Raw genomic sequence first — 20,480 nt, 5'->3', positions numbered from 1 at the left:
CCTTGTCCACTCTTCAAGATGTTGACCTTGAGCCAGGCCAATGAACCTCATCAGTGCACAGAGGAATAGTTTTGAATTCTCTGTTCAACAGGGTTCCATCATTACCACAGGTTGGCACTCTGGGTGTCCTGAAATGTGTTAGAAAAGTGGAGTCAGCAGTCCAGTAAACATCTACCTGGCAAACTGAGCAGCCACTCTGTTTGCATACATCTCTTAAGCACATACTGTCTTTTGGCGAGAAATGCCACAGCCAGATCCTTTTGCTCTTCATTGGGAATTTTGGTTAGGTAATCATTTATTCATTCTCATTCTTTTTCTGCGGTTTACATTTTGCTAAAAATCCTTTCATCTGTTTTTCTTATCTTTTATTTTATTCCCTACTAGAAAAGTCGTTATTATGAATGTGATGACCTCCCCTGCAATGTTTTTCTACATCCCGTCCATCTTTTAAGATACAACAGAAATGCAGTCTTTTCATAGAAAAGTTGGAAGGGATCTGAGAAGCTGTCTGGTCCATACCCTGAAGTTCTCTATGAACTTACTGGGCCTTATGCCCTGAGATCACATGATAAAGAGAATACCTTAGAGTAAGATCCTTGTAGTATTTTTGTAGCCAGAGCTGCATGGGTAAATGTGCAGGTGGTCATTGGAAGACAGCTTGTCAGGAGCAATGTCAAATCAAGCCCTGGTGCGCGTGCGCACGCACACACACACACACACACACACACACACACACGCATATAAACAAAATCTTAAAATATATTTTAAGTTTATTTTTTATTTATTTATTTTTAAGTAATCTCTACATCCAACATGGGGCTCGAACTCATGACCCCAAGATCAAGAGTTGCGTGCTCTTCTGACAAGCCAGCCCTGTGCCCCAAGCCTCGGTATTTTTAATTTTATTGTTTTGAGATGGTGTTGGTATATTTTTTACAAAATTTATTATTACTCTTATTCACTGAGTCATTTAACGAGAGTTTCTTCCATACCTTCTGTGTGCATAGTAATTCTGTGCTAGGTGCTTGGGGAATACGTGATCCCTACCCTCAAGAAGTTTGAAGTCTAGTGAGAAGGAGAAGCTATTTATGCATGAAGTTAAATAGTAACTCACAAAGAGTGTAGTGTGTATATCAGTTATTTATGAATATTCCTGAAGTTTTCTTTATGTAACTTGTAGTATTGGTTAAAACAGCAGTTCCCAGAATCAGTGACTGTGTAAAAATCAGAAATGCATCCAAAAGTGCGTGTTATAATGGCTTCCATGTAAATCTGTAGCCCTACCTGTGGAATTCCTAATTCAAAAGATAGAGATCAGGGTCCGTAAAACTATATTTTTCAGAAGCTCCCTGGGTGATTCTTATGACTAACCAGTGCTAGGGATCATGGGCATATAAGTATGCCAGCCCCTAAGTTTACTTCCTGTTCATGCAAATCCAGCAACTTAGCTGTTAATATTTCTGTATTATATGTGAGAAAACTGGAACCCAGAGGCTAAGTAACTTTCTCAAGTTACTTACTTGAACAAATAGTAAGTGACAAAGCCAGAATTCTTCTCCTGGCCGGTCCTACTCCAAAGACTGTAGTCTTTCTACTCTCTCCCATTCTCCCATACTGTTGGCAGAAAGGAGCTGCTTCTGGAGCTTTGGGTATTGAGGAGGCTTTGTGTTCCCTTGTTCCTTTCCTCTTCTGTGTCAGCGATGGCCAGGGTTCAGGAAGGTTGCCAAGGCCTCTCTATTAAAAGAAAATTTCTTTACAGGAAATCTGAAAGAAATATAAAAATGAAGATAAGCTACCAATATTCTCACTTTCAGAGGAACTGCTGTTGTTAACATTTTGATGTATTTTTTCTAGATTCTATTTATATAGGTATATATATTTTAAATATTCTAAACATACCTCTTATGATGTTTTTTGTATGTACAAATAGTACATAAATGCAATGTTTTGTTTTGTCTCCATATTGTTCCTGCACTTTTACATTTCTTATTAAGGTTATTTCCAGATGTTTTGTATTTTGTGCTATCCTTGTAATTAGCATCTTCTTCCTCATAACTTTCTTACTGCTCTTGTGAGGAAATCTATTGTCTTTATATATCTGTTTTGTATCCAGTCACTCACTGAATCCTTATTAGTTCTAATATGCATTCCCATCTTCCTAATGCTATCGTATATGCTTTCTCATAAGCCTGATGATAATTAAATTTCTAGGCTATTGTTTTTTCAGTTCTCTGTTTGTTGGGGATTTCCAACTGTTTATATTGGTTAGAACTTTTCAGCTGAAAATGACGTAGAGCGAGTGAAGTTGAAGAGCAGCTTCAAGTTGAGCAACTCAAGAGGTTCAGCTGTGCCGTATGAATGGCTTGGAACCAGGAGAAAAGGCTCTCATTACCAGCCCCCGTCTCATTTCTGCTTCTTTGTGCCCATTTGCTCTCTCCTTCCTCCCTCTCTTCTGCCTCCCTATCCCCGCAGCTATTTTTTCTGCTTCTCTTCCGTAGTTAATCATTTAACAAGGTTTTATTTAGCTCCTAAAATATGCAAGGACAGCTAGGCCCTTGTAGGCCTAGCAGATACAGCAGTGAACGACAAAAGTCCCTGCCCTCATGGATCTTGTGGGGGAGATAGAGAGTAAACAAACCCAGTATTGTCACAATGGGATAAGTGGCAAAGCAAAAAATGTATTCAGGTAAGGGGGATAAGGAATGCTAGGTAGGGAATTTTGCTATTTTTTATATGGTGATCAGGGAAGGCCTTATTGGGAAGGTGATGCTTGAGCAGAGTTCTGAAGGAATGAGCCAGAGAGATACTGCAAAATGGGTGTCCTAAGATGAAGGAGAGTGAAGGTTCTGTGATGCAAGTTTTGCCTGATGTATCCAAAGAATAGCAAGGAAGGATGTTTATTGACTAGAGTAGAAAAGGAGAAGAGTGGGCTCAGAGAGGTGGTAAGAGAGCTGATCATGGAGGATCTTGTAAGGAACTTAATTTTTACTGGGTAAGGTGATTTGAACGGAGTAGGGATGTGATTGCTAAGTTACTTACTCCCCCCCCCCAGGTTAAATTTAAATGAATTTTTTTAAAAGATTTTATTTATTCATTTGAGACACAGAGATAGAGAGCATGAGCAGGGAGAGAGAGGGAGAGGGAGAAGCAGGCTCCCCGCTGAGCCAGGAGCCCGATGTGGGGCTCAGTCCCAGGACCCTGGGATCATGACCTGAGCCGAAGGCAGACGCTCAACCATCTGAGCCACCCAGGCGCCCCCCCCCCAGGTTAAATTTAAACAACTTCTTATTATGGAAAATTTCAAACATACAAAAATAAAGAGAATGGTATAATGAACTCCTGTATACTCATCACCCAACTTCAGCAATTATCAACACATGGCCAGCCTTGTGTCTTTTCTCCGTTTACCTCCCCTCCCCGCCCAGATTTTTTTTTTTAAGATTTTGTTTATTTGTTTAGTGAGCACTCAAGCTGGGTGGAGGGGCAGAGGAAGAGGGAGAGAGACAATCTTAAGTCGACTCCACGCTGAGCTCGGAGTCCGACTTGGGGCTCTATCCCAGGAATCTAAGATCACGACCTGAGCTGAAATCGAGAGTCTGATGCTTAACCGACTGAGCCACTCAGGCACACCCACCACTCTTCCACCAGATTAATTTTAAGCAAATCCCAGCCATAGTATAATTTCATACCTAAAATACTTGTGTATTTTTTAATGCATAAGAAAATTGCAATACTACTACTCTCCAAAAACTTAGCAGGAATTCTTTGATATTAACAAACACTTCCCTGATTGTCTCAAACATTTCTTTCTTTTTCTTTTGCCAGTGCGTTCAGGTCTAGATCTAAGGTCCACACATTTGGTTGACGTGTTCCATTTCCTTTTTAATCTATAGATTCTCCTTTACTTTTTTTCCTTGTAATTTATTTAAGGAACTGGGTCATTTGTCTTATTGAATTTCCTACATTCTAGATTTTGCTAATTGTATCTCTGTGGTCTCATTTAATATGTTCCTCTGTCCTCTTTATTTCCTGTAAACAGGGAATTGGATCTAAAACTTGCTAAGATTGAAGTTTGATTTTATGATAAGAATATTTTGTATGTGCTGATCTATACTTCATATTGCATCATATCAGGAAATATGGAATGACTTCTTTTCTTTTTTATGATGTTCAGATTGATGGTAGAATTAGGTATTGTTCACCCATTATTAAGTTACTCCCATCAGCTTTTTTTCTAATGGTTTTAGTGGTCATCGATAGGCTTTACCTAGATGAATTATTTCATTAGGAGTTGCAAAATAGTGATTCTATTTTTATTGGTCTTTGTATAAAGAACAACTTTTCCTAATCTATTATTTGGTTATTCTCAGATATAGTCCCTATAAGAAAGACAGGATAAATGCTTGATTCTTACATATTTCCTTCTCCAGATCTGGCCAGAATTAGCCATTTGTTTAGAGAGTCTTGATTCTTTTTTAGTGGTAAATGGCACTGAAAGACCAAAACTTGAACTCTAGAGGTGCTCAGTGGATTGGTTTTGTTCCTTGTAGGCCTTTCAGTGGGTAGAGCTCAGAAAAAGATAAATTTAAGAGGAAATACATTATGAGTTAATGCTGAAAATTCCTATTTGAATTTAGGATTATAGAGTGTTTACTTTGATTTTATGTTTATTTTGCTGAAAATCTTGGTTCCAGAATAGAAATATCACCATCATTACTAACAGTATGATTACTAAAAATAGTTTTAAGTTTTGTTTTTTTTTTTTACCCTTTTGCTATGTTCCATTAGGGAATGTACAGTCAAATTGCTTTGTGATAAAGTTACTTAAAATAATTTCTCTCTTTGTAGTTAAAATGCCAACTCAGTATTACACTTAAGTTCGTTCATTTCATTTTGCTTTTATTTTTAGAGATTGCACTTCTAATTTTCTTTAATAACTATATAAAACATTTATGTGGTTCCAAAGTTGAATACATAAAACAAGGTAAAATCAGAGAAATCTGGTTTCAATTCCTGTCTCTTCTACTCTTTTTATAGTCTGTTTATTTTATTATATATATATATGCGTGTGTATATATATAAATATGTATTTTTTTTTGAGAGAGAGAAAGAAGGGGTGGGGGACATTACTCCAATAATGTACAGAGTGTTATTTCCCTATAGCCATAAACTTTTAGATTTTTGCCAATCTAATAGATATGTAATGGTATCTCAGCATAGTTTTAATTTGCATATCCCTTATTATAAATGTGGTTGAGCATCTTTCCATTTGTTAAGAGCCATTTGAATATCTTTTTCTGTGGACATTTCATATTTCTTTTCCATTTTTCCATAGAGTTGTTGTTCAGTGTCTTCTCTACTTTCAGAATCTTTATATAGTAGGAATATTAACCTTTCTTCTTTCCTAGTTTATCATTTTTCTTTTTACATGACTGATTTTTTCCTACACAAAAATGTTTTAATTTTATGTGGTCAGATTGATCAATTTTCTTCTTATTGTGATATTTATAACCTAACATTTTATTTTATTTATTTATTTTTTTAAAGATTTTATTTACCTATTTCACAGAGAGACACAGTGAGAGAGGGAACACAAGCAGGGGGAGTGGGAGAGGGAGAAGCAGGCTTCCCACCGAGCAGGGAGCCCGATGCGGGGCTCGATCCCAGGACCCTGGCATCATGACCTGAGCCGAGGGCAGTTGCTTAATGACTGAGCCACCCAGGCGCCCTATAACCTAACATTTTAAAAGACTCCTGTTGGCTGCTCTGTTGGGAGGAGACTGGCGGGAGTAGGCCAAGGGGGCAAGGGCCAAAACAAGAAGATCAGTTTGAAGGTGGTGGTAATAATCCAGCATTGGTAGCTGTGAAAGTGGTTCTGGTTCTATTCTGAAATTTTTGTTGATGGACAGGATGTTGGATGTGAGAGAAAGAGAAGAGTAGAGATGACTCCTAAGTTTCTGGCCTAACATGATTCAGTTGCCATGAACTAAGAAGGAGAGGCCTGTGGGAGGGGCAGATTTGGGGGAAGATAGAATTTGGTTATGGACATGTAAACTTTGAGATACCTATTGGACATCCAAGTGGAGACATCAAATAGAAAGTTGAATGTGTGAGTCTGTAATTTCAGGGAGTGTTTAGGTCTACAAATAATTATTTGGGAGCTATCAGCATGTAGAGGATATTTATTTAGGTTTTCCCTTTTTATTTATTTTTATTGAGGTATGCTTCTGTATTCTGAAATGTACAGATATTAAGTTCAATACTTGTGACAAACATATACACCTATGTAATCCCAATCAAGTATAGAGCGTTTGTGTACTCCAGAAAGTTCCCTTGTGCCTCTTTCTAGTCAGGCTACTGCCCAGAGGCAGCTGTTATTCTGATTGATATTACCACAACTTAGTTTCTCCTCAAGTTGATAATATTTAGGACAGAAGCCTGGATGAAATCACCAAGGGTGTGAATGGAGATAGAGAAAAGAAAAGGTCCAAATACTATGACTTGGGGAATGCCAAAGATTTGAGGGGAAAATGAGGAAATTGGCAAGGAAACTAAGGAGGAGTAACCTGAAAGATAGCATGAACACCAGATGGAATGGAATCCTGGAAACCAAGTGAAAAAGCTATTTCAGAAAGGAGTGAGGGCGCCTGGGTGGCTCAGTCGTTAAGCAGGCATTAAGCCTTCGGCTCAGGTCATGATCCCAGGGTCCTGGGATCGAGTCCCACGTCAGGCTCCCCACTCAGCGGGAAGTCTGCTTCTCCCTCTCCCTCTGCCTGCCACTCTGCCTACTTGTGCTCTCTCTATCTCTCTGTCAAAGAAATAAAATTAAAAAAAAAAGTGATCAACTGTTTCAAATGCTGTCACAAGCTCTTGAAAGATGAGGATTCAAAATTTACCAATAGATTTAGCAACAAGGGGATCATTGGTGACCTCAAAAACTGCTTTCGTGGAGTGGTGGGGCCTGAGGGCCTGATTGGAGTGGGTTTGAGGGAATGGGAGGAGAGGAACTGGACAGCAAGAACATAGACAGTCATTTTGAGTAGCAGAAAAGTGGTGTAGTAACTGGAAGGGAGTATCCGATCGAAAGAGGGTTTATTTTTATTTATTTATTTATTTATTTATTTATTTATTTATAAAGATTTATTTATTTGAGAGAGAGTGCCTACACGCAAGCAGGGGAGGGGCAAAGGGAGAGGGAGAGAATCCTCAAACAGACCCCCGCCAGCCACAGAGCCCAACGTGGGGCTTGATCCCAGGACCCTGAGATCATGACCTGAGCCCAAATTGAGTCAGATGCTCAACCGACTGAGCCACCCAGGCGCCCCCCCCCCCGTTTTTTTTGTTTTTTGTTTTTTAATGAGCAGTATTTCAGTATCTTTGTGTGCTCATGCAACTAATCCAGTAAGAGGGAAAGCTGAAAATGGGAGAGAATTGCTTGAGTGATGCCCTTGAGTCATCAAGAAGTCAGCCCCTGGGGGCACCTGGTGGCTCAGTCCTTAAGTGTCTGCCTTCGGCTCAGGTCATGATCCCAGCGTCCTGGGATCGAGCCCCACATCGGGCTCCCCGCTCAGCGGGAAGCCAGTTTCTCCCTCTCCCACTCCCCCTGTTTGTGTTGCTGTTCTCTTTATCTCTCTCTCTCTCAAATAAATAAATAAAATCTTAAAAAAAAAAAAAAAAAGTCAGCCCCTGAATGCACAAAGGAGGTGCTGGTCTGAGGTAGGGGCCTAGGCAGTTCATCCTTGGTAGTAGGAAGGAAGGCGGGTAGAGGTGTAGGTGAGAACATGCAAAAGGTCTCTTTTGGTTGTTTCTACTGTTCTGTGACACAGGAGGAAGGAAGAAAGGGAGGGAGGGGAAAGGAGGGAAATGGAGGGGAGGGGACAGAGGAAAGAAATGTCAGAGGTTGAGGAAAGAGGTCTAAGTTTGAATTAGTGTGAGAATGGAATTGTTAATATATCATCACTTCACCCCCAACCTTACTGATAACAGTTGTGTAACTTTGATAAGTTACTTATGTTTGCTACACCTCAGTTTGTTCATGGAGTAGTAGTAACCCATCTCTTAAGACTATTGTGAGGACAAGTCAAGGAAACACCTCGCATTGTTCCTGACCCATAGTAGGTATTTAATAAAAGGTTATTCCTTTCCAAACTGTAGCAATAAAACTGTTAATAGATTATGTGCAGAATAATACTTGTAATCTAAAATACCATGTAATCTAAAACTTTTTCAAATGTGCATTTAACATCTGTTGAACTTACATATTCAGATTCTGGAATTGGATAGTCAGGTGCCACATTTTAAAAAAGAATTAGATCCTTTTCTCCTGGTTTGCCACTTACATTTATAGGGACTCATTGGATAAATTTGTCCCACTAGTTTGTTGAAAAGATGGTTTTAGTTACATTTTTTTAAAAGTTCTAAGTCACTATTTCAGAGTTCTGTTTGATCTCTAAGTTCACTTTGGCTGTGCTCAAAAATGGAATGGGGTTGAACCTATTCGTTGCAGATTTTAAGATCTAGGATTGATTGATTTTAAAATTTAAGTATGGAAATTTTCTAGTATTTACAAAAATGAAAAGTGTAATAAATCTCCATGTACTTATCTAGCTACCACCTTAAATGATATTCAGATTAATATGGACACTTAAATGATCTTTGAGAAGATATGGAACTAACTTGTCTTGATTCACTAATGAGTAAGAGCTAAAGATTCTGATTTAATAATAATTTAATTTGAATTCCTTCAATCATTATTTTATTCATCGATTCATGCAACAAAATTTATTGAGGGTCAGCTTTGTTCATTAGTGCCTAATGGCTAAGAGCTTTGCCTGATTGCAAATATCAGCTCTGCTACTTACGAGCTGTGTTGCCTAAGGCTGATCAGAGTATTCTAAGCTTCAGTTTCCACATTGGCAAAATTAGGATAATGCTAGTATCTACCTCATAGGCTTGTTAGGAGGAGTAATTGAGATACATCAGCTTGCTCAGTAAGTGTTAGCTGCTCTTATTATAAGTATCATATCTCCTTTTCCTCCTCATCATTGTCTTCCAGAGTTGGTGCTAGGTGTCATTGGAGAGTATGAGAGGATTAAGACATAGACCTTCACCTTGAACTAAAATTCCAAAATCCCATAGTATTAGAGCCAGGGGAGATTTTTAAGATTATCTAGTTCGGCAAGCCCAGAGAGCTTTAGTGAATTGTCCAGTATCACAACATCTCTTAGTGGCAGAGCCAGACCAAAGCCCAGGTCCTTTAGCTGTGAATGCTCTTGTTACAGAACGGCTGCTCTGTTGGTTTGACTCTGCCCCACTCCTTAAACCCCAGTCCTTCTAAACTGACAGTCCTGAGTCCTGACCTGTTTTTCAGGACTCTCTGCCTTTTCAGTGTGCAAAATCAAAGTATATGTAAGGCTTTTTTGCACATATCAGACTTGAATATGCCCTGGACACTCTCCGTAAGGTTCCAAGGAAGACTTGCTAGGGAAGGTAGACAGGCGGTCTCTCTGTGTAATTACAAAGATGTTTTTATCTTCCTCTTGTATCACAGCCCAGGAGTTAAAGTCACTGTTTGAAAAAAAGTCCCTGAAAGAGAAACCTCCAAGTTCTGGAAGGCAGTCAATATTATCTGTACGACTAGAGCAGTGCCCTCTGCAGCTGAATAACCCGTTTAACGAGTATTCCAAGTTTGATGGCAAGGTAAGTAAAAATAAAATTAAATTAATAAATAATTTAATAAGTTAATAAATAATTTAATAAATAAATAATTTAATAAAATTAAAATAAAAATTGTCTTTTTAAATAAAACCTCAGTTGAGTGGAATTGTTTTTGTTAGGGTTATTATATTAGATTTAAGATTTCAAAAACAACTCAAAGTAATTATAGAATGTCGTTCACATGTCTATGACCGAGGATGTAAGAAGGTCTGAATTTGGGCTTAACACTGTTTCCACAGCAGTATGTTCGGGGGATTAAAACAAAAACAGTCTTGAGATATTTGGACGTGTATTTTTTTCCCCCTGTTTCATCTTCCAAGTATACTTGAGGATTTGGGTTGGTTGGGTTGTGGTTAATCAAGGCCTGATTGTGTTGGGAAAGCTTTGAAAGTGGTTCCAGGGAGGCAGTTTGCCTTGTTTTGGTCTGGTTCTTTATTATAACTGTAGAAATTGTTGAGGTTAGAGCTTCATTTCAGAATTCTAGGCCGTTGTTTTTATGTCAGTATTTCATTGTAGGGAATCTTGTTTGACACTCGTTATGCAGGATGACTTAATTTTTTTGTTTGTTCTAATAATTTGCAGTTTAAAAATTAAAACGTGTCTATTTTCCTTTTAGAAAAATGGCCACTATTCTAGACGGAGTCTAGTTGCACTTGCAGCACCCTCTCTCCCGACATTCCCTGCCTTCTGTGTCTCTGCGTGGGGCTGAGCTGGGCTGCTTTCAGGAGACAGTAGCAGTTGATTTTTATATTTATTGCCATTATATCTGCTGTCTGGCAGTGGCTTGGGGGTGCTGAGTGATAGCTTGTTGCCTGGAGGGGTTGCGTACAATTTGTCTTATTTTAACACCACTGCAATTAATAAGCATACAGGCTCTTTGCTTATGTTTGCATTTTTTTATATTCAACTTCTGATTATGTGCTGGTTCTGTCAGTTGTCATCTTTGAGCAAGGAGATGTTTTCTCTTCGAAACACTTTTACCTCATGAGGTTCAGCATGTTTCCATATGTTTAAGGAAGCTTATATGGCCATGGGCAAGTGAGATTATTGATGTTGATGGGAAAGGAAAGCCAAGAACTAGAAACAAAATGTGTAAGTTACATAAAGATACTAATATGCTCAGGAGTTGCCCCCCCAAAAATCTGAAAGGACTTTTAGTAAATGAGAGATTGTATTGTAAAGCTTCTCTTTAGCCTGCCCCTACCAGGACTCCTGTTTCTTCTTGTGGAATGTAGCAAAGAGAAGGAAGGGCCCCCTAGGGGACAATAATGTCAGGTCTCTGGAAAATGGAGAGTTGGACTGTAGGATTTGTTTTTTAAATACTACAGTTGATTCATTTAGATATGTTTGTGAGCATTATTATTGGAATTAGGTTACATGGCTGGAATTTATTTGCTTCCGTTGTCTGATACCATCTCATTGTTTGAGGACGTAATTGCTGGAATAATTACTATGTAAAAATACTTTGATGCCAACAAAATAGCACAGGTCTTTTAAAATATTATGTCCTAGAATTCTTATTATACCATTAGATTTTATTTTATAAATTGCTTAGCTTTGGATTTGACAGAAAGTTATAAAGTGTCCTTGGTATGTATCTAACTTTTGAAGTGCCAAGGAGAAGTTAAAAAAAAAAATGTGAAGAAGCCATTTCCTAGGTCACAAAGGAATTATTTTTACTAGATGTGTTTATACTTAAGGCTCTCCATGCTTTTGTGATATCAAATCTATTTGTAATCAGCAAAGGATATGTGCATGGAGCAGTCACCATTACACTTGGATTAAGAAAGATTTATATATCGATAAGTCTATCCCATGATGCGATGCTGTTTTATTATTATCCTCCATATTACAAATGCTAAAATACAATTAAACTCTTGTTCTCATCTATTATTTAATATTGATGCGTTTGGCAGATATGTAATGAAAGTGGCTAATATTTGAAGGATATTGTACTGTACATATTAAATTAGTCTTTATCTTTGTGAAGTGCATCAATATGATATTCAATGACATCTCAATGATTAGTAGAGAATTATACTTGAGTCAAGCCTTTTTGTAACCTAGAAATTAAAATGACTATTCAAATAACACCTCAAAATGATCAAATTAGCATTTTGTGATTGCATAATAATGGGATTGTAGTAGTTATAACAGCACCGTGGCTGCCTCTAGAGTTAAGATCATGTCAACCCCTTGATAATAAAGCCTTTTCTGTGAGAGTCGACTTTAATAATTTCCAGATTGATTCTTCCCTTAAATCATTTGACGTTCAGCACTAAATTTTTGTTACTGTTGTAACTTAAAATTATTTTATTTTTATTCAGCTCATATTTAAGAAGTGAAATGAGCGACCTATTTTAATGGTTCACCATCTTGTCATTGAACTCCATGCTTTTTGCCTCAAGTGTAAGGGTTTTTCATGACTTTGATAGTCCCTTTTTTTTTTCCTGCAAAGATTTGTTAAAGCCACTAAAATATGTATAGAGTTTTCCCGTACAAATATTCACAATGCTTTTCTTGGGAATAACGCTTGCCTTATTTACATAATTAACTGAGTTGCTTAGGTCTCTTGGGCAAATGATACATAATTGGAGAGAGAAGGGGACAGGGAAGAGTTTGGGGTCTAATTAAATATGCTAAAAAACTACTTAATTATGTATTTCCTCAAGAGACTGACTGCTGTGAAATCCTCAAGATTAAACGTTAGATTTGAAAAAAGGTTTTTGTTTTTGGTATGGCTTTACAATTACATTGTAGGTAAGCCAGCATATCTAGTGTCTTTAATGGTTTGTGCAAACTGGATTGTTGTTGGTTTTAGTGATTCTAAGGGTAAGCATCTTTTAGCTATTGTGCTAAATTAAAGCAAATACTTTCAAATAATTTGTGGTTCCTGTAGCAGGTTAATAATTTCATTTTTAAAAATAATGGTTGATTAATAATTTCTTAGAGGCATACATTTGAGAGGGAAAGGCTGTGCTTAGGCATGTGCTTTGTTGTAATTTCAACAATTTTTTGGATTTGGTTTATTATTATGTTTATATTTTCTCTTTGGTAAATTGGCGATGCTATCTGTGACCTGTTTTAGATTCATTGATTATTAGTAACTCTCTTTACTGATCATTTGAAAAAAGTCCCAAATAGATTGCAAGTGGTTTTAGGGAACGTTTGGTCGCACAAGGCAAAACCAGGCTCAGCCATCTGCCTGCATTTTTTGGGCGTGTTGAAAACAGGACCTCAAATAGCCTAATTAACAAAATCTCTGTTCTAGAGATTGAGATAATCAGAAAACTTGTGACAGTCCTTCTGATTTCACTGTATATGAGAATTGCTGGGTGTGACAAGGAGTTGCTTTGAGGTGATGAGGGAGTGGGCTCTACTGGTAAGTGAACACTCATTCAGCACTTAAATATAAGTATCCCCGAATGTGTGGATTTCTGCCCAGTCTTTCTACCTGTTTCAAGTGAGGTCATGTTTTTGCAAGTATCTAACCCTTTCCATTCCATGCCTTATCACTTAAAACTTGAGAAACTTGCTAGTACATCACCACTCTTCTGGTTAAACTGAGTTTGCAAATATTATCATCGTTAGTAGACCGTTCGAATTTTTTCTTTATTTATTTCAAAAAAGATTTTATTTATTTACTTGAGAGAGAGAGCAGGTGAGAGAGAGAGCACCAGTGTAGGAGCAGAGGGAGAAGCAGACTCCCTGCTGAGCAGGGAGCCCAACTCGGGGCTCAATCCCAGGACCCTGGGATCATGACCTGAGCCGAAGGCAGACACTTAACCAACTGGGACACCCAGGCGCCCCTTATTTTATTTTTTTAAGTAGGCTCCACACCCAGCTTAGAGCCTGGTGCAGGGCTTGAACTCACAACCCTGAGATCAAGACCTGAGCTGAGATCAAGAGTCAGCAGCCTAACTGACTGAGCCATCCAGGCACCCCCATTAGAATTTTAAATACCCATTTCCTGTCAGTAGAGTTACTAACAAAGAAATGATATTGATTATCCATTGTGACATCTTGGTCAGGTTTTCCATCTCCAAACCTCAGTTTCTTTACCTGTTAAAGAAATGAGAGTTCCCTTCTCACAAGGCTGATGAGACCATCAAATAGGATAATAGTAGGATAGAGCACCTAGCACAATGAGAAGCAGTGTAATTTACTTTGTGACCTATTTTGTATTAAGACCTGAGTTTGAATCCTGGCTCTACCACTTAACAGTGTGACCTCAGGCTAGTTACTTACCCTCATGAAGCTCCAGTCCTCATATGTGGGTTGAGATGATGATAATATATCTTTCTCATGAGGATTAATTGATTTAAGGTCTGTTTACCAAGACATGTAGCACATCATAGGAAGCACTCAACAAATATCCCACTTCTGCCCCTCTCTGTAAAGGATGGGGACCAGTGACGTCCCGTCTATGTTCTTCATTAGATTATTGAGTGAGAGGAAATGTGTTCTTGAAACAACAAGTTTAGAATAGCATCGTTAAACAAGATGTGCAGCAGACTGGGTGAAGGTCTCTGAAGTCCAGCGAGTTCAGTGAGGTTTTGGCCTTTAACTTTAAATAGGAAGATTGAGTCAAGTAATTACTCCTTTTTTTTTTTTTTTAAACATCATAGGAGAAGGTAGTTCAGTATTAGTTATTGTTTGGCAGTTTACTAAAATGTTAAATATTTATTTGACTCAGCTAAATTCTACTCTAAATATAAGAAGAATGTTTGCCTTAACAAGTGCTTAAAAAAGCAGAACCTGTTCTTGTTCATATAGACAACTGTGACTTTGATTGTGTTAACTTATTAGAAAGTAACCATTTCTCTGTTAGAAACTGTTTTAACCGAAGCTGCAGAGAGCATGGGGGAAGGGATAATTCATGAGTGCTAATTGCTTGGCTGTTAATTTTCATAAGTGTTGATAGAAGCAGTTCCTTAAATTAAACTTTGTTTAAAATGTATCAGGGGAAATATTCCACAATGTCGAGCCTGAAGTGAAAATTAATATGAATGCTGTGGCAATTAACACATACTGGTTAATAGCTTTTAGCAGCATTTTGGGATGATAGTCCTTAAATACATTTTTGCATGCTGCTCTTGTTTCAGCATTGTTCCAGTCTATGTCTGGATAATTATGAACAAATGTTTTCTACAATCATTGGCATTAAATAGCTCTCTTCAAAGAAAAGTCACTTAAAACTTCACAGAAAGACATTGAAGCCTCTGAGAAATGTGGCAAACTCAGTAAAGGTCAGCGAATTGAAATTGTGTTTAAAAAAATTGCCTCAAGAGGAAAATGCTCCTCATTTGAACTTGGAATATTTGCTATTATAATGGGAATGGTCCGCTCTAATATGTTAAGTGACTTTAGTTCAGGGTCTCTTTCCAAAAATTATAATCTGGACTTTATTGCTGGTTATGTTTCTAGACAGCAGCTTTTGCTTAGGGCTGCCTGAGCTGAGGTGTGGTCTTGAGCCTAAGAGCCTTCTGGCTTTTGAGTTTCTTTCTTTCTTTTCCACCCCTTAAGTTGACCAGCCCCCACCCTTCAATAAAATTGCTCCGAGGTTCACTTGTTTAGTGCCCATCCAGAGACAATCTAAAAGTGTTTTGAATTAGGGCATTTTGAATTAGGTTCTATATATGTCCTGCTCTTCCATTTGCTTCTTTTTACATACCTTTTTTTTTTTTTTTAAGATTTTGTTTATTTATCTAAGAGAGAGAGAGCAAGAGAGCATAAGGGGGAGCAGCAGGCTCCCTGCTAGAGGGGAGCCCAACGCGGGGCTTGATCCCAGGACACTGGGATCTTGACCTGAGCCAAAGGCAGACACTTAACCCACTGAGCTACCCAGGCTCCCCTTTACGTACCTTTTTTAAAAAAGGAGAGTAAGTCCCAACATCATTTTAGCAGTTATTCCCTCGGCATCTTATCTGTGACTGTATTTTGTTAGTCTTCTTTTTCACATACCAGTTTTTATTAGTCTGTTCTATTTCTTTTTTTTTAAGATTTTATTTATTTATTTATTTATTTATTTTTATTTATTTATTTGAGAGAGAGAGAGAGAGAAAAGGGAGAGCGAGCACGAGCAGCGGGGAGAGGGAGAAGCATACTCCCTGCTGAGCAGGGAGTCTCATGTGGGACTCAATCCCAGGACCCTGGGATCATGACCCGAGCTGAATGCAGATGCTCAGCCCACTAAGCATTCCCAGGTGCCCAGTCTGTTCTATTTCTAAGGGAAGATATTAGATATTTGCTATCTCTTTACTATGGTATACTAATAGAAGTACCAAATTCATTATTTTAAAAACATCTTTTAATGAGATTATTTTCCCCTTACCATTGTATTCGTGTATTTCTCTTCTTGCTTGACATTGTACTGAAAATCCCAAGGAGAGATTTGGGGATTTCTTTCTGGGTGGTATTCAAAATGAATTAAACAGGAATCTTGCAATGGAAGACAGTGTTTTCAGCATTTGACTCCGCAGTTAAATTCTGAAGACTGAGTTCTTAAAACTAGCTTACTCCATTTGAGCTCCTTCTGTCCAGACCTTGTTTCTGCCAGTCTGTAGGGGCTTCCTCTGATTTGGAACAATCTTCTAGAAATTCCTGTCAGAGGTAGAATTGATCATTAGTTTTAGAGGCTTTTCAAAGGAAGGCAGAATTTTGCAGTAGGAAGAACATATTTGTCGGGCTTGAATTAGAATTCCAACTTTGCCGTTTATTTGCTGGGTGATATCAGGCAAATCACTTTACCTTTTTTTTAAGATTTATTTATTTATGAGAGAGAGAGCACAAGCAAGAGGGGCAGAGGGAGAGAGAATCCCAAGCTGACTCCACACTGAGCACGGAGCCCGACATGGGACTCAATCCAAAGACCCTGAGATCATAACCTGAGCCAAAACCAAGAGTTCGTTGCCCAACTGACTGTGCCACCCAGGCGCCCCTCACTTTACCTCTTTGAGCCTGTTTTCGTATGTATAAAATTAAGTTAATGTTATCTTTAAATGTTGTCACTAGGATTTCATGAAAATGGGAAATGCATACATAACAAAGTGCCTGGTGCATGGTCAGTGCTGAGAGGTTTATTAGTTTCCTTTCATTTTACCACAGTTCCATTCATTTGCTTCATATTTAGTGAGGGCCTACTATGTACCAGACACTGTTAAGTAGAATCTGGATTCAGTGGTGAGCAAAAACATAACCTGGTTTCTGACCTCATGGAACTTTTTCTCTTGGCTGGAAGATGTTATGTAAACAGTCACCCAACTGAATGCAAAATTGCCATCATAGTATAATCACAACTAATTAATTACTAAGTACCAGGGAGAGATAGTTGGGGCCTTCAGAGTGTTATCATAGGGGCATCTGACCTACTCTAAGGGGTCAGGGATGGTATCCCTGTGAAGGTGACTCTTGATTTGAGAGCTGAAGGATGAGTAAGAGCTAAGTAGGTGAAGGGGGAGGAGAAAGGATGAACAGAGGGCCTGAGGCAAGGGGTAGCTTGGCAGTTTTGAGGAACCGGAAGAAGGGTGTGTCATTGGGGACCCAACGGTGAGGTACAGTATGGTACAAGGAAAAGCTGCAGGGGCAGGCCATGTAGGTCTGGTGGAATTGTCCTCTTTAAGAATATTGGCAAGCCTTTAACAAGTTTAAATGAGGAGGTAAGGTAATCAAATTTGTGTTTTGAAAAGATCTGAAGGGAATACACCTGAGAAGGGTTTATGAGGCCAGAGAGACCAATCAAGAAACTTCTTGCAGTGGTCCAGTTGGGAGAGATGGTAACGGGCTTACTTACTGGTGATGTAGAAGGAATGGATGAATTCAAGAGGTATTTAGTAAGTAAAAGTGGTAGGACTTGATGATGGATTGCATGTTAAGGAATAGGGAGAGAGGGGTTTCAAGGACGATATCCTGATCTGATTCTGGCTTGTAGAACTGAATGGATGATGATTTCATTCGTGAATTAGGAAGCACAGAGGGGCGCCTCAGTAGTTCAGTTGGTTAAGTGTCCGACTCTTGATCTCAACTCAGGTCTCAATCTCAGGGTCGTGAGTTGCAACCCTGTGTTGGGCTCCATAACTGGGTATGGAGCCTACTTAAAAAAAAAAAAAAAAAAAAAAAAGGAGGCACTGAAAGCGGGCCAAGGATGAGGCAAGGTGTTACCTTCGTGAGCTAGTTTGGGCCTGGTGACTGCAGATCACAGCTTCTTACCATGTCCTTGAAGACACGACACAGTTTTGGTGGGGTGGGGGGTGTGCTGCATACCCTGCTTGTTTGGCTTGTATTTGGGGCATTTGAAGCTGGGGTCTCTGAGGCGAGAGTGGGCTGGGAGCCAGGAGCCTCTTCTTTGTTCCCACTTCACAGACAGCTTTGGAACTCTGGCTAAGGAATTGCCCTGGAAGTTGGTCACCTCTTCTCTGAAATGGGTTGTACTCTGAGATGCCCAACCCAGCTCACCAGGCTTTTAAGAGGAGAAAATGAGAGAGTGATTTTAGATGAGGCAGATGTCAGATGTCATTTAAGAAAATATATTGATTGTAATTCTTGGAGGTTAGAGGACTAAGAGGTAAAACATGGACATATTTTTATTATAACAGGATTACTGTTGTAGTACTATCTTCTTCCTAATTAATTACCAGATTAGTAGATGAAATCTGGCTGGAATGTATATCAAGCGCTGAGGTTCCAGGAAAAGCCTAGGAGACAGTCCTTGTAGGTGTGGCATGTTGCAATGCTCGGCATGGTGGGATTTTATACTGAGTGTCCTCATATGGGGCACCTTGCTCCATATAATTTGCAGTAAAGAGATTTCCTTGTCCCTCAAAGTACTAGGCCCTGATTTCACTGTCTTGAAGAGAACTATGCAGAGAAATCAAATGACAGCCTAGGATCACTCAGCTGGGCATAGAATCTAAGTGTTCTTATTCTCAGAGATTTTTATTTTCATTCTTAATGACATTCCTATTTACATAATGGAAACTCGAGTTCTAGAAAATCACATGGTAGAAAGAACACGGGTGTGGAATCAAAAGATGTGGGCTTTAGCCCTAGTCATGCCATGGGGCCTGGGACAAGTCACCTCCCATCTCTAAGCCTCAGTTTCTGCCTGTTGAGAATGAGGAACTTAAGTTGGATGACCTCTTGGATTCCTTTTGGCTTTAAGGTTCCGTCGTTTTGTGATTGGGGAGGTGATTGTCATCAGTGACATGTAAGTTATACATGGGGAAAACCTGAACTCATGAAGTTTGATCTTTTACCTGTATGTTGGTACTTTCCTCTTATAATTGGTTATAACAAAGCTGTGATGTAGTGAGTGTTACCTCCGTTTTACAGCTGAGGACACCGAGGCTCAGAAAGAGAAAGTGATGTGCTCATGGATACCCCACTAGTATGTGGCAGAGTGGGAGTTCAACTCCCTTTTCCTTATTCCAGTACCACAGCTGTTTTTCCTACACTCTTTTACGCTTTTATGGAGGAAACAAAAAACACTGTTAATAATAGAAAAAAATTTAAATTTAAAAGCAAAATGATTTTCCCTTTACCAGTGCACTTGAAATCTGACAGACTGTTTTGGATCTTATTGTCAGTTGTGTCTGTTGGGTAAGTTACTGCATCTTGTAAGCCTCAATTTTCTTACATGTAAAAAAAGAAATGAGATACTGGGGCTGGGGAACGATGCAGTGCTTTATATGTAGAATGTAGTGTATGTCCCACAAATGCTTTTTTATTTCCACTGCCCTTCCTGGTGTGCAGAGTGGATTCATTTGTCTATCCAGCCAAGAAATTATTTACTAAGCATCTGTACTCTACTGGTTCATGTCAAATGTTTATTACATACAGACTCTGTGCTATGCACTGATAAAGAAGACAGGACTAACTGCCCTGGAGGATTTGAAGGTAAGAGTGGCCGTAGGGCCAACAAGTGGAGGCACCACACTTCACGGGGTTGTGCCCTGTGCTAGGGACTGTGACAGCGGTCCATGACATCAGATGCATGAACAACTAACTGTAGGGTAAATGTGATGGGTAGTGTAGTAGAGACCATGGGAGTGTGGAGGCAGTAATGATACTCATCTAGTTTGTTATCATAGTTGGGTTTGTCTAAACTTTGATTATACTAATTCCTGGACAGCAGAGACTTAACTTTCGTCTCTCTTATTATGAAGCCCAGCATGGCACTCTCCACATGTAAATGTGGAAGTTTTTTTAAATGGCAGTGATGAATTTCAAATGTCATTACTCTTAGAGGCTTGCAACTACATGGCAGTATCATAAGAGCTGTGTTTTATTAATATCTCCACTCCTTTTTGTTAAATTGAAGTTTTAACACCTAGACAAAGATACATGTAAGAAAGTAAGTTTAGGAAATTTGCAAAATATGCTACTATGCAACCAAAGATTAAATTGATTTGTTATATGTGCATTTAGCTACAATTCATTTTAATTGTCTGTATGAAGTTAAAAAGTATTAGTGTCAGATAAAGATTCATCACCAGAGCGTGATTTAAGGCTGATGCTGAAGAACGCAGGCATGTGTTCCGGCAGATGTTTGTATAAGGCGCTGTCTTTCCTGACAGCAGTTAAAAAGTATGGTTATAGTAATCAAATTGTGGTGCAGCGACTCAGAGGCTAGGGCCAGATTGAATTAAAATAGATATAAGATTTATGAATAGCAATAGCTGTGATAAAATTTCACTGCCTTCTTCAACAGGAAGGACTTTTTCCACAGTGGAAAGAAGAAAATCTAATAACCACTTTCCTAAAAC

The 20,480-nt window shown here is 38.8% G+C and overlaps 1 protein-coding gene across 8 annotated transcripts in view; it reads left to right on the top strand.

Moving 5' to 3' along the window:
• Window positions 1-20,480, top strand: part of MAPKAP1 (MAPK associated protein 1) — a 233,574-nt gene that overhangs the window by 33,864 nt on the left and 179,230 nt on the right. For all 8 annotated transcript variants that reach the window (XM_028107692.2, XM_028107693.2, XM_028107686.2 and 5 more), the window contains one exon: window positions 9,551-9,699. In XM_028107692.2, the coding sequence (XP_027963493.1) occupies window positions 9,551-9,699 (149 nt within the window). The remainder of the gene's footprint in view (window positions 1-9,550; window positions 9,700-20,480) is intronic.

Source organism: Eumetopias jubatus, unplaced genomic scaffold (genome assembly GCF_037043125.1).
Source record: "Eumetopias jubatus isolate StellerSeaLion01/CBP00866 unplaced genomic scaffold, mEumJub1_p1.0 scaffold_15, whole genome shotgun sequence".
NCBI lineage: Eukaryota > Metazoa > Chordata > Mammalia > Carnivora > Otariidae > Eumetopias > Eumetopias jubatus.
Note: the sequence above shows the minus strand (reverse complement) of the source record. Positions and strands in the feature narration are given on the sequence as shown.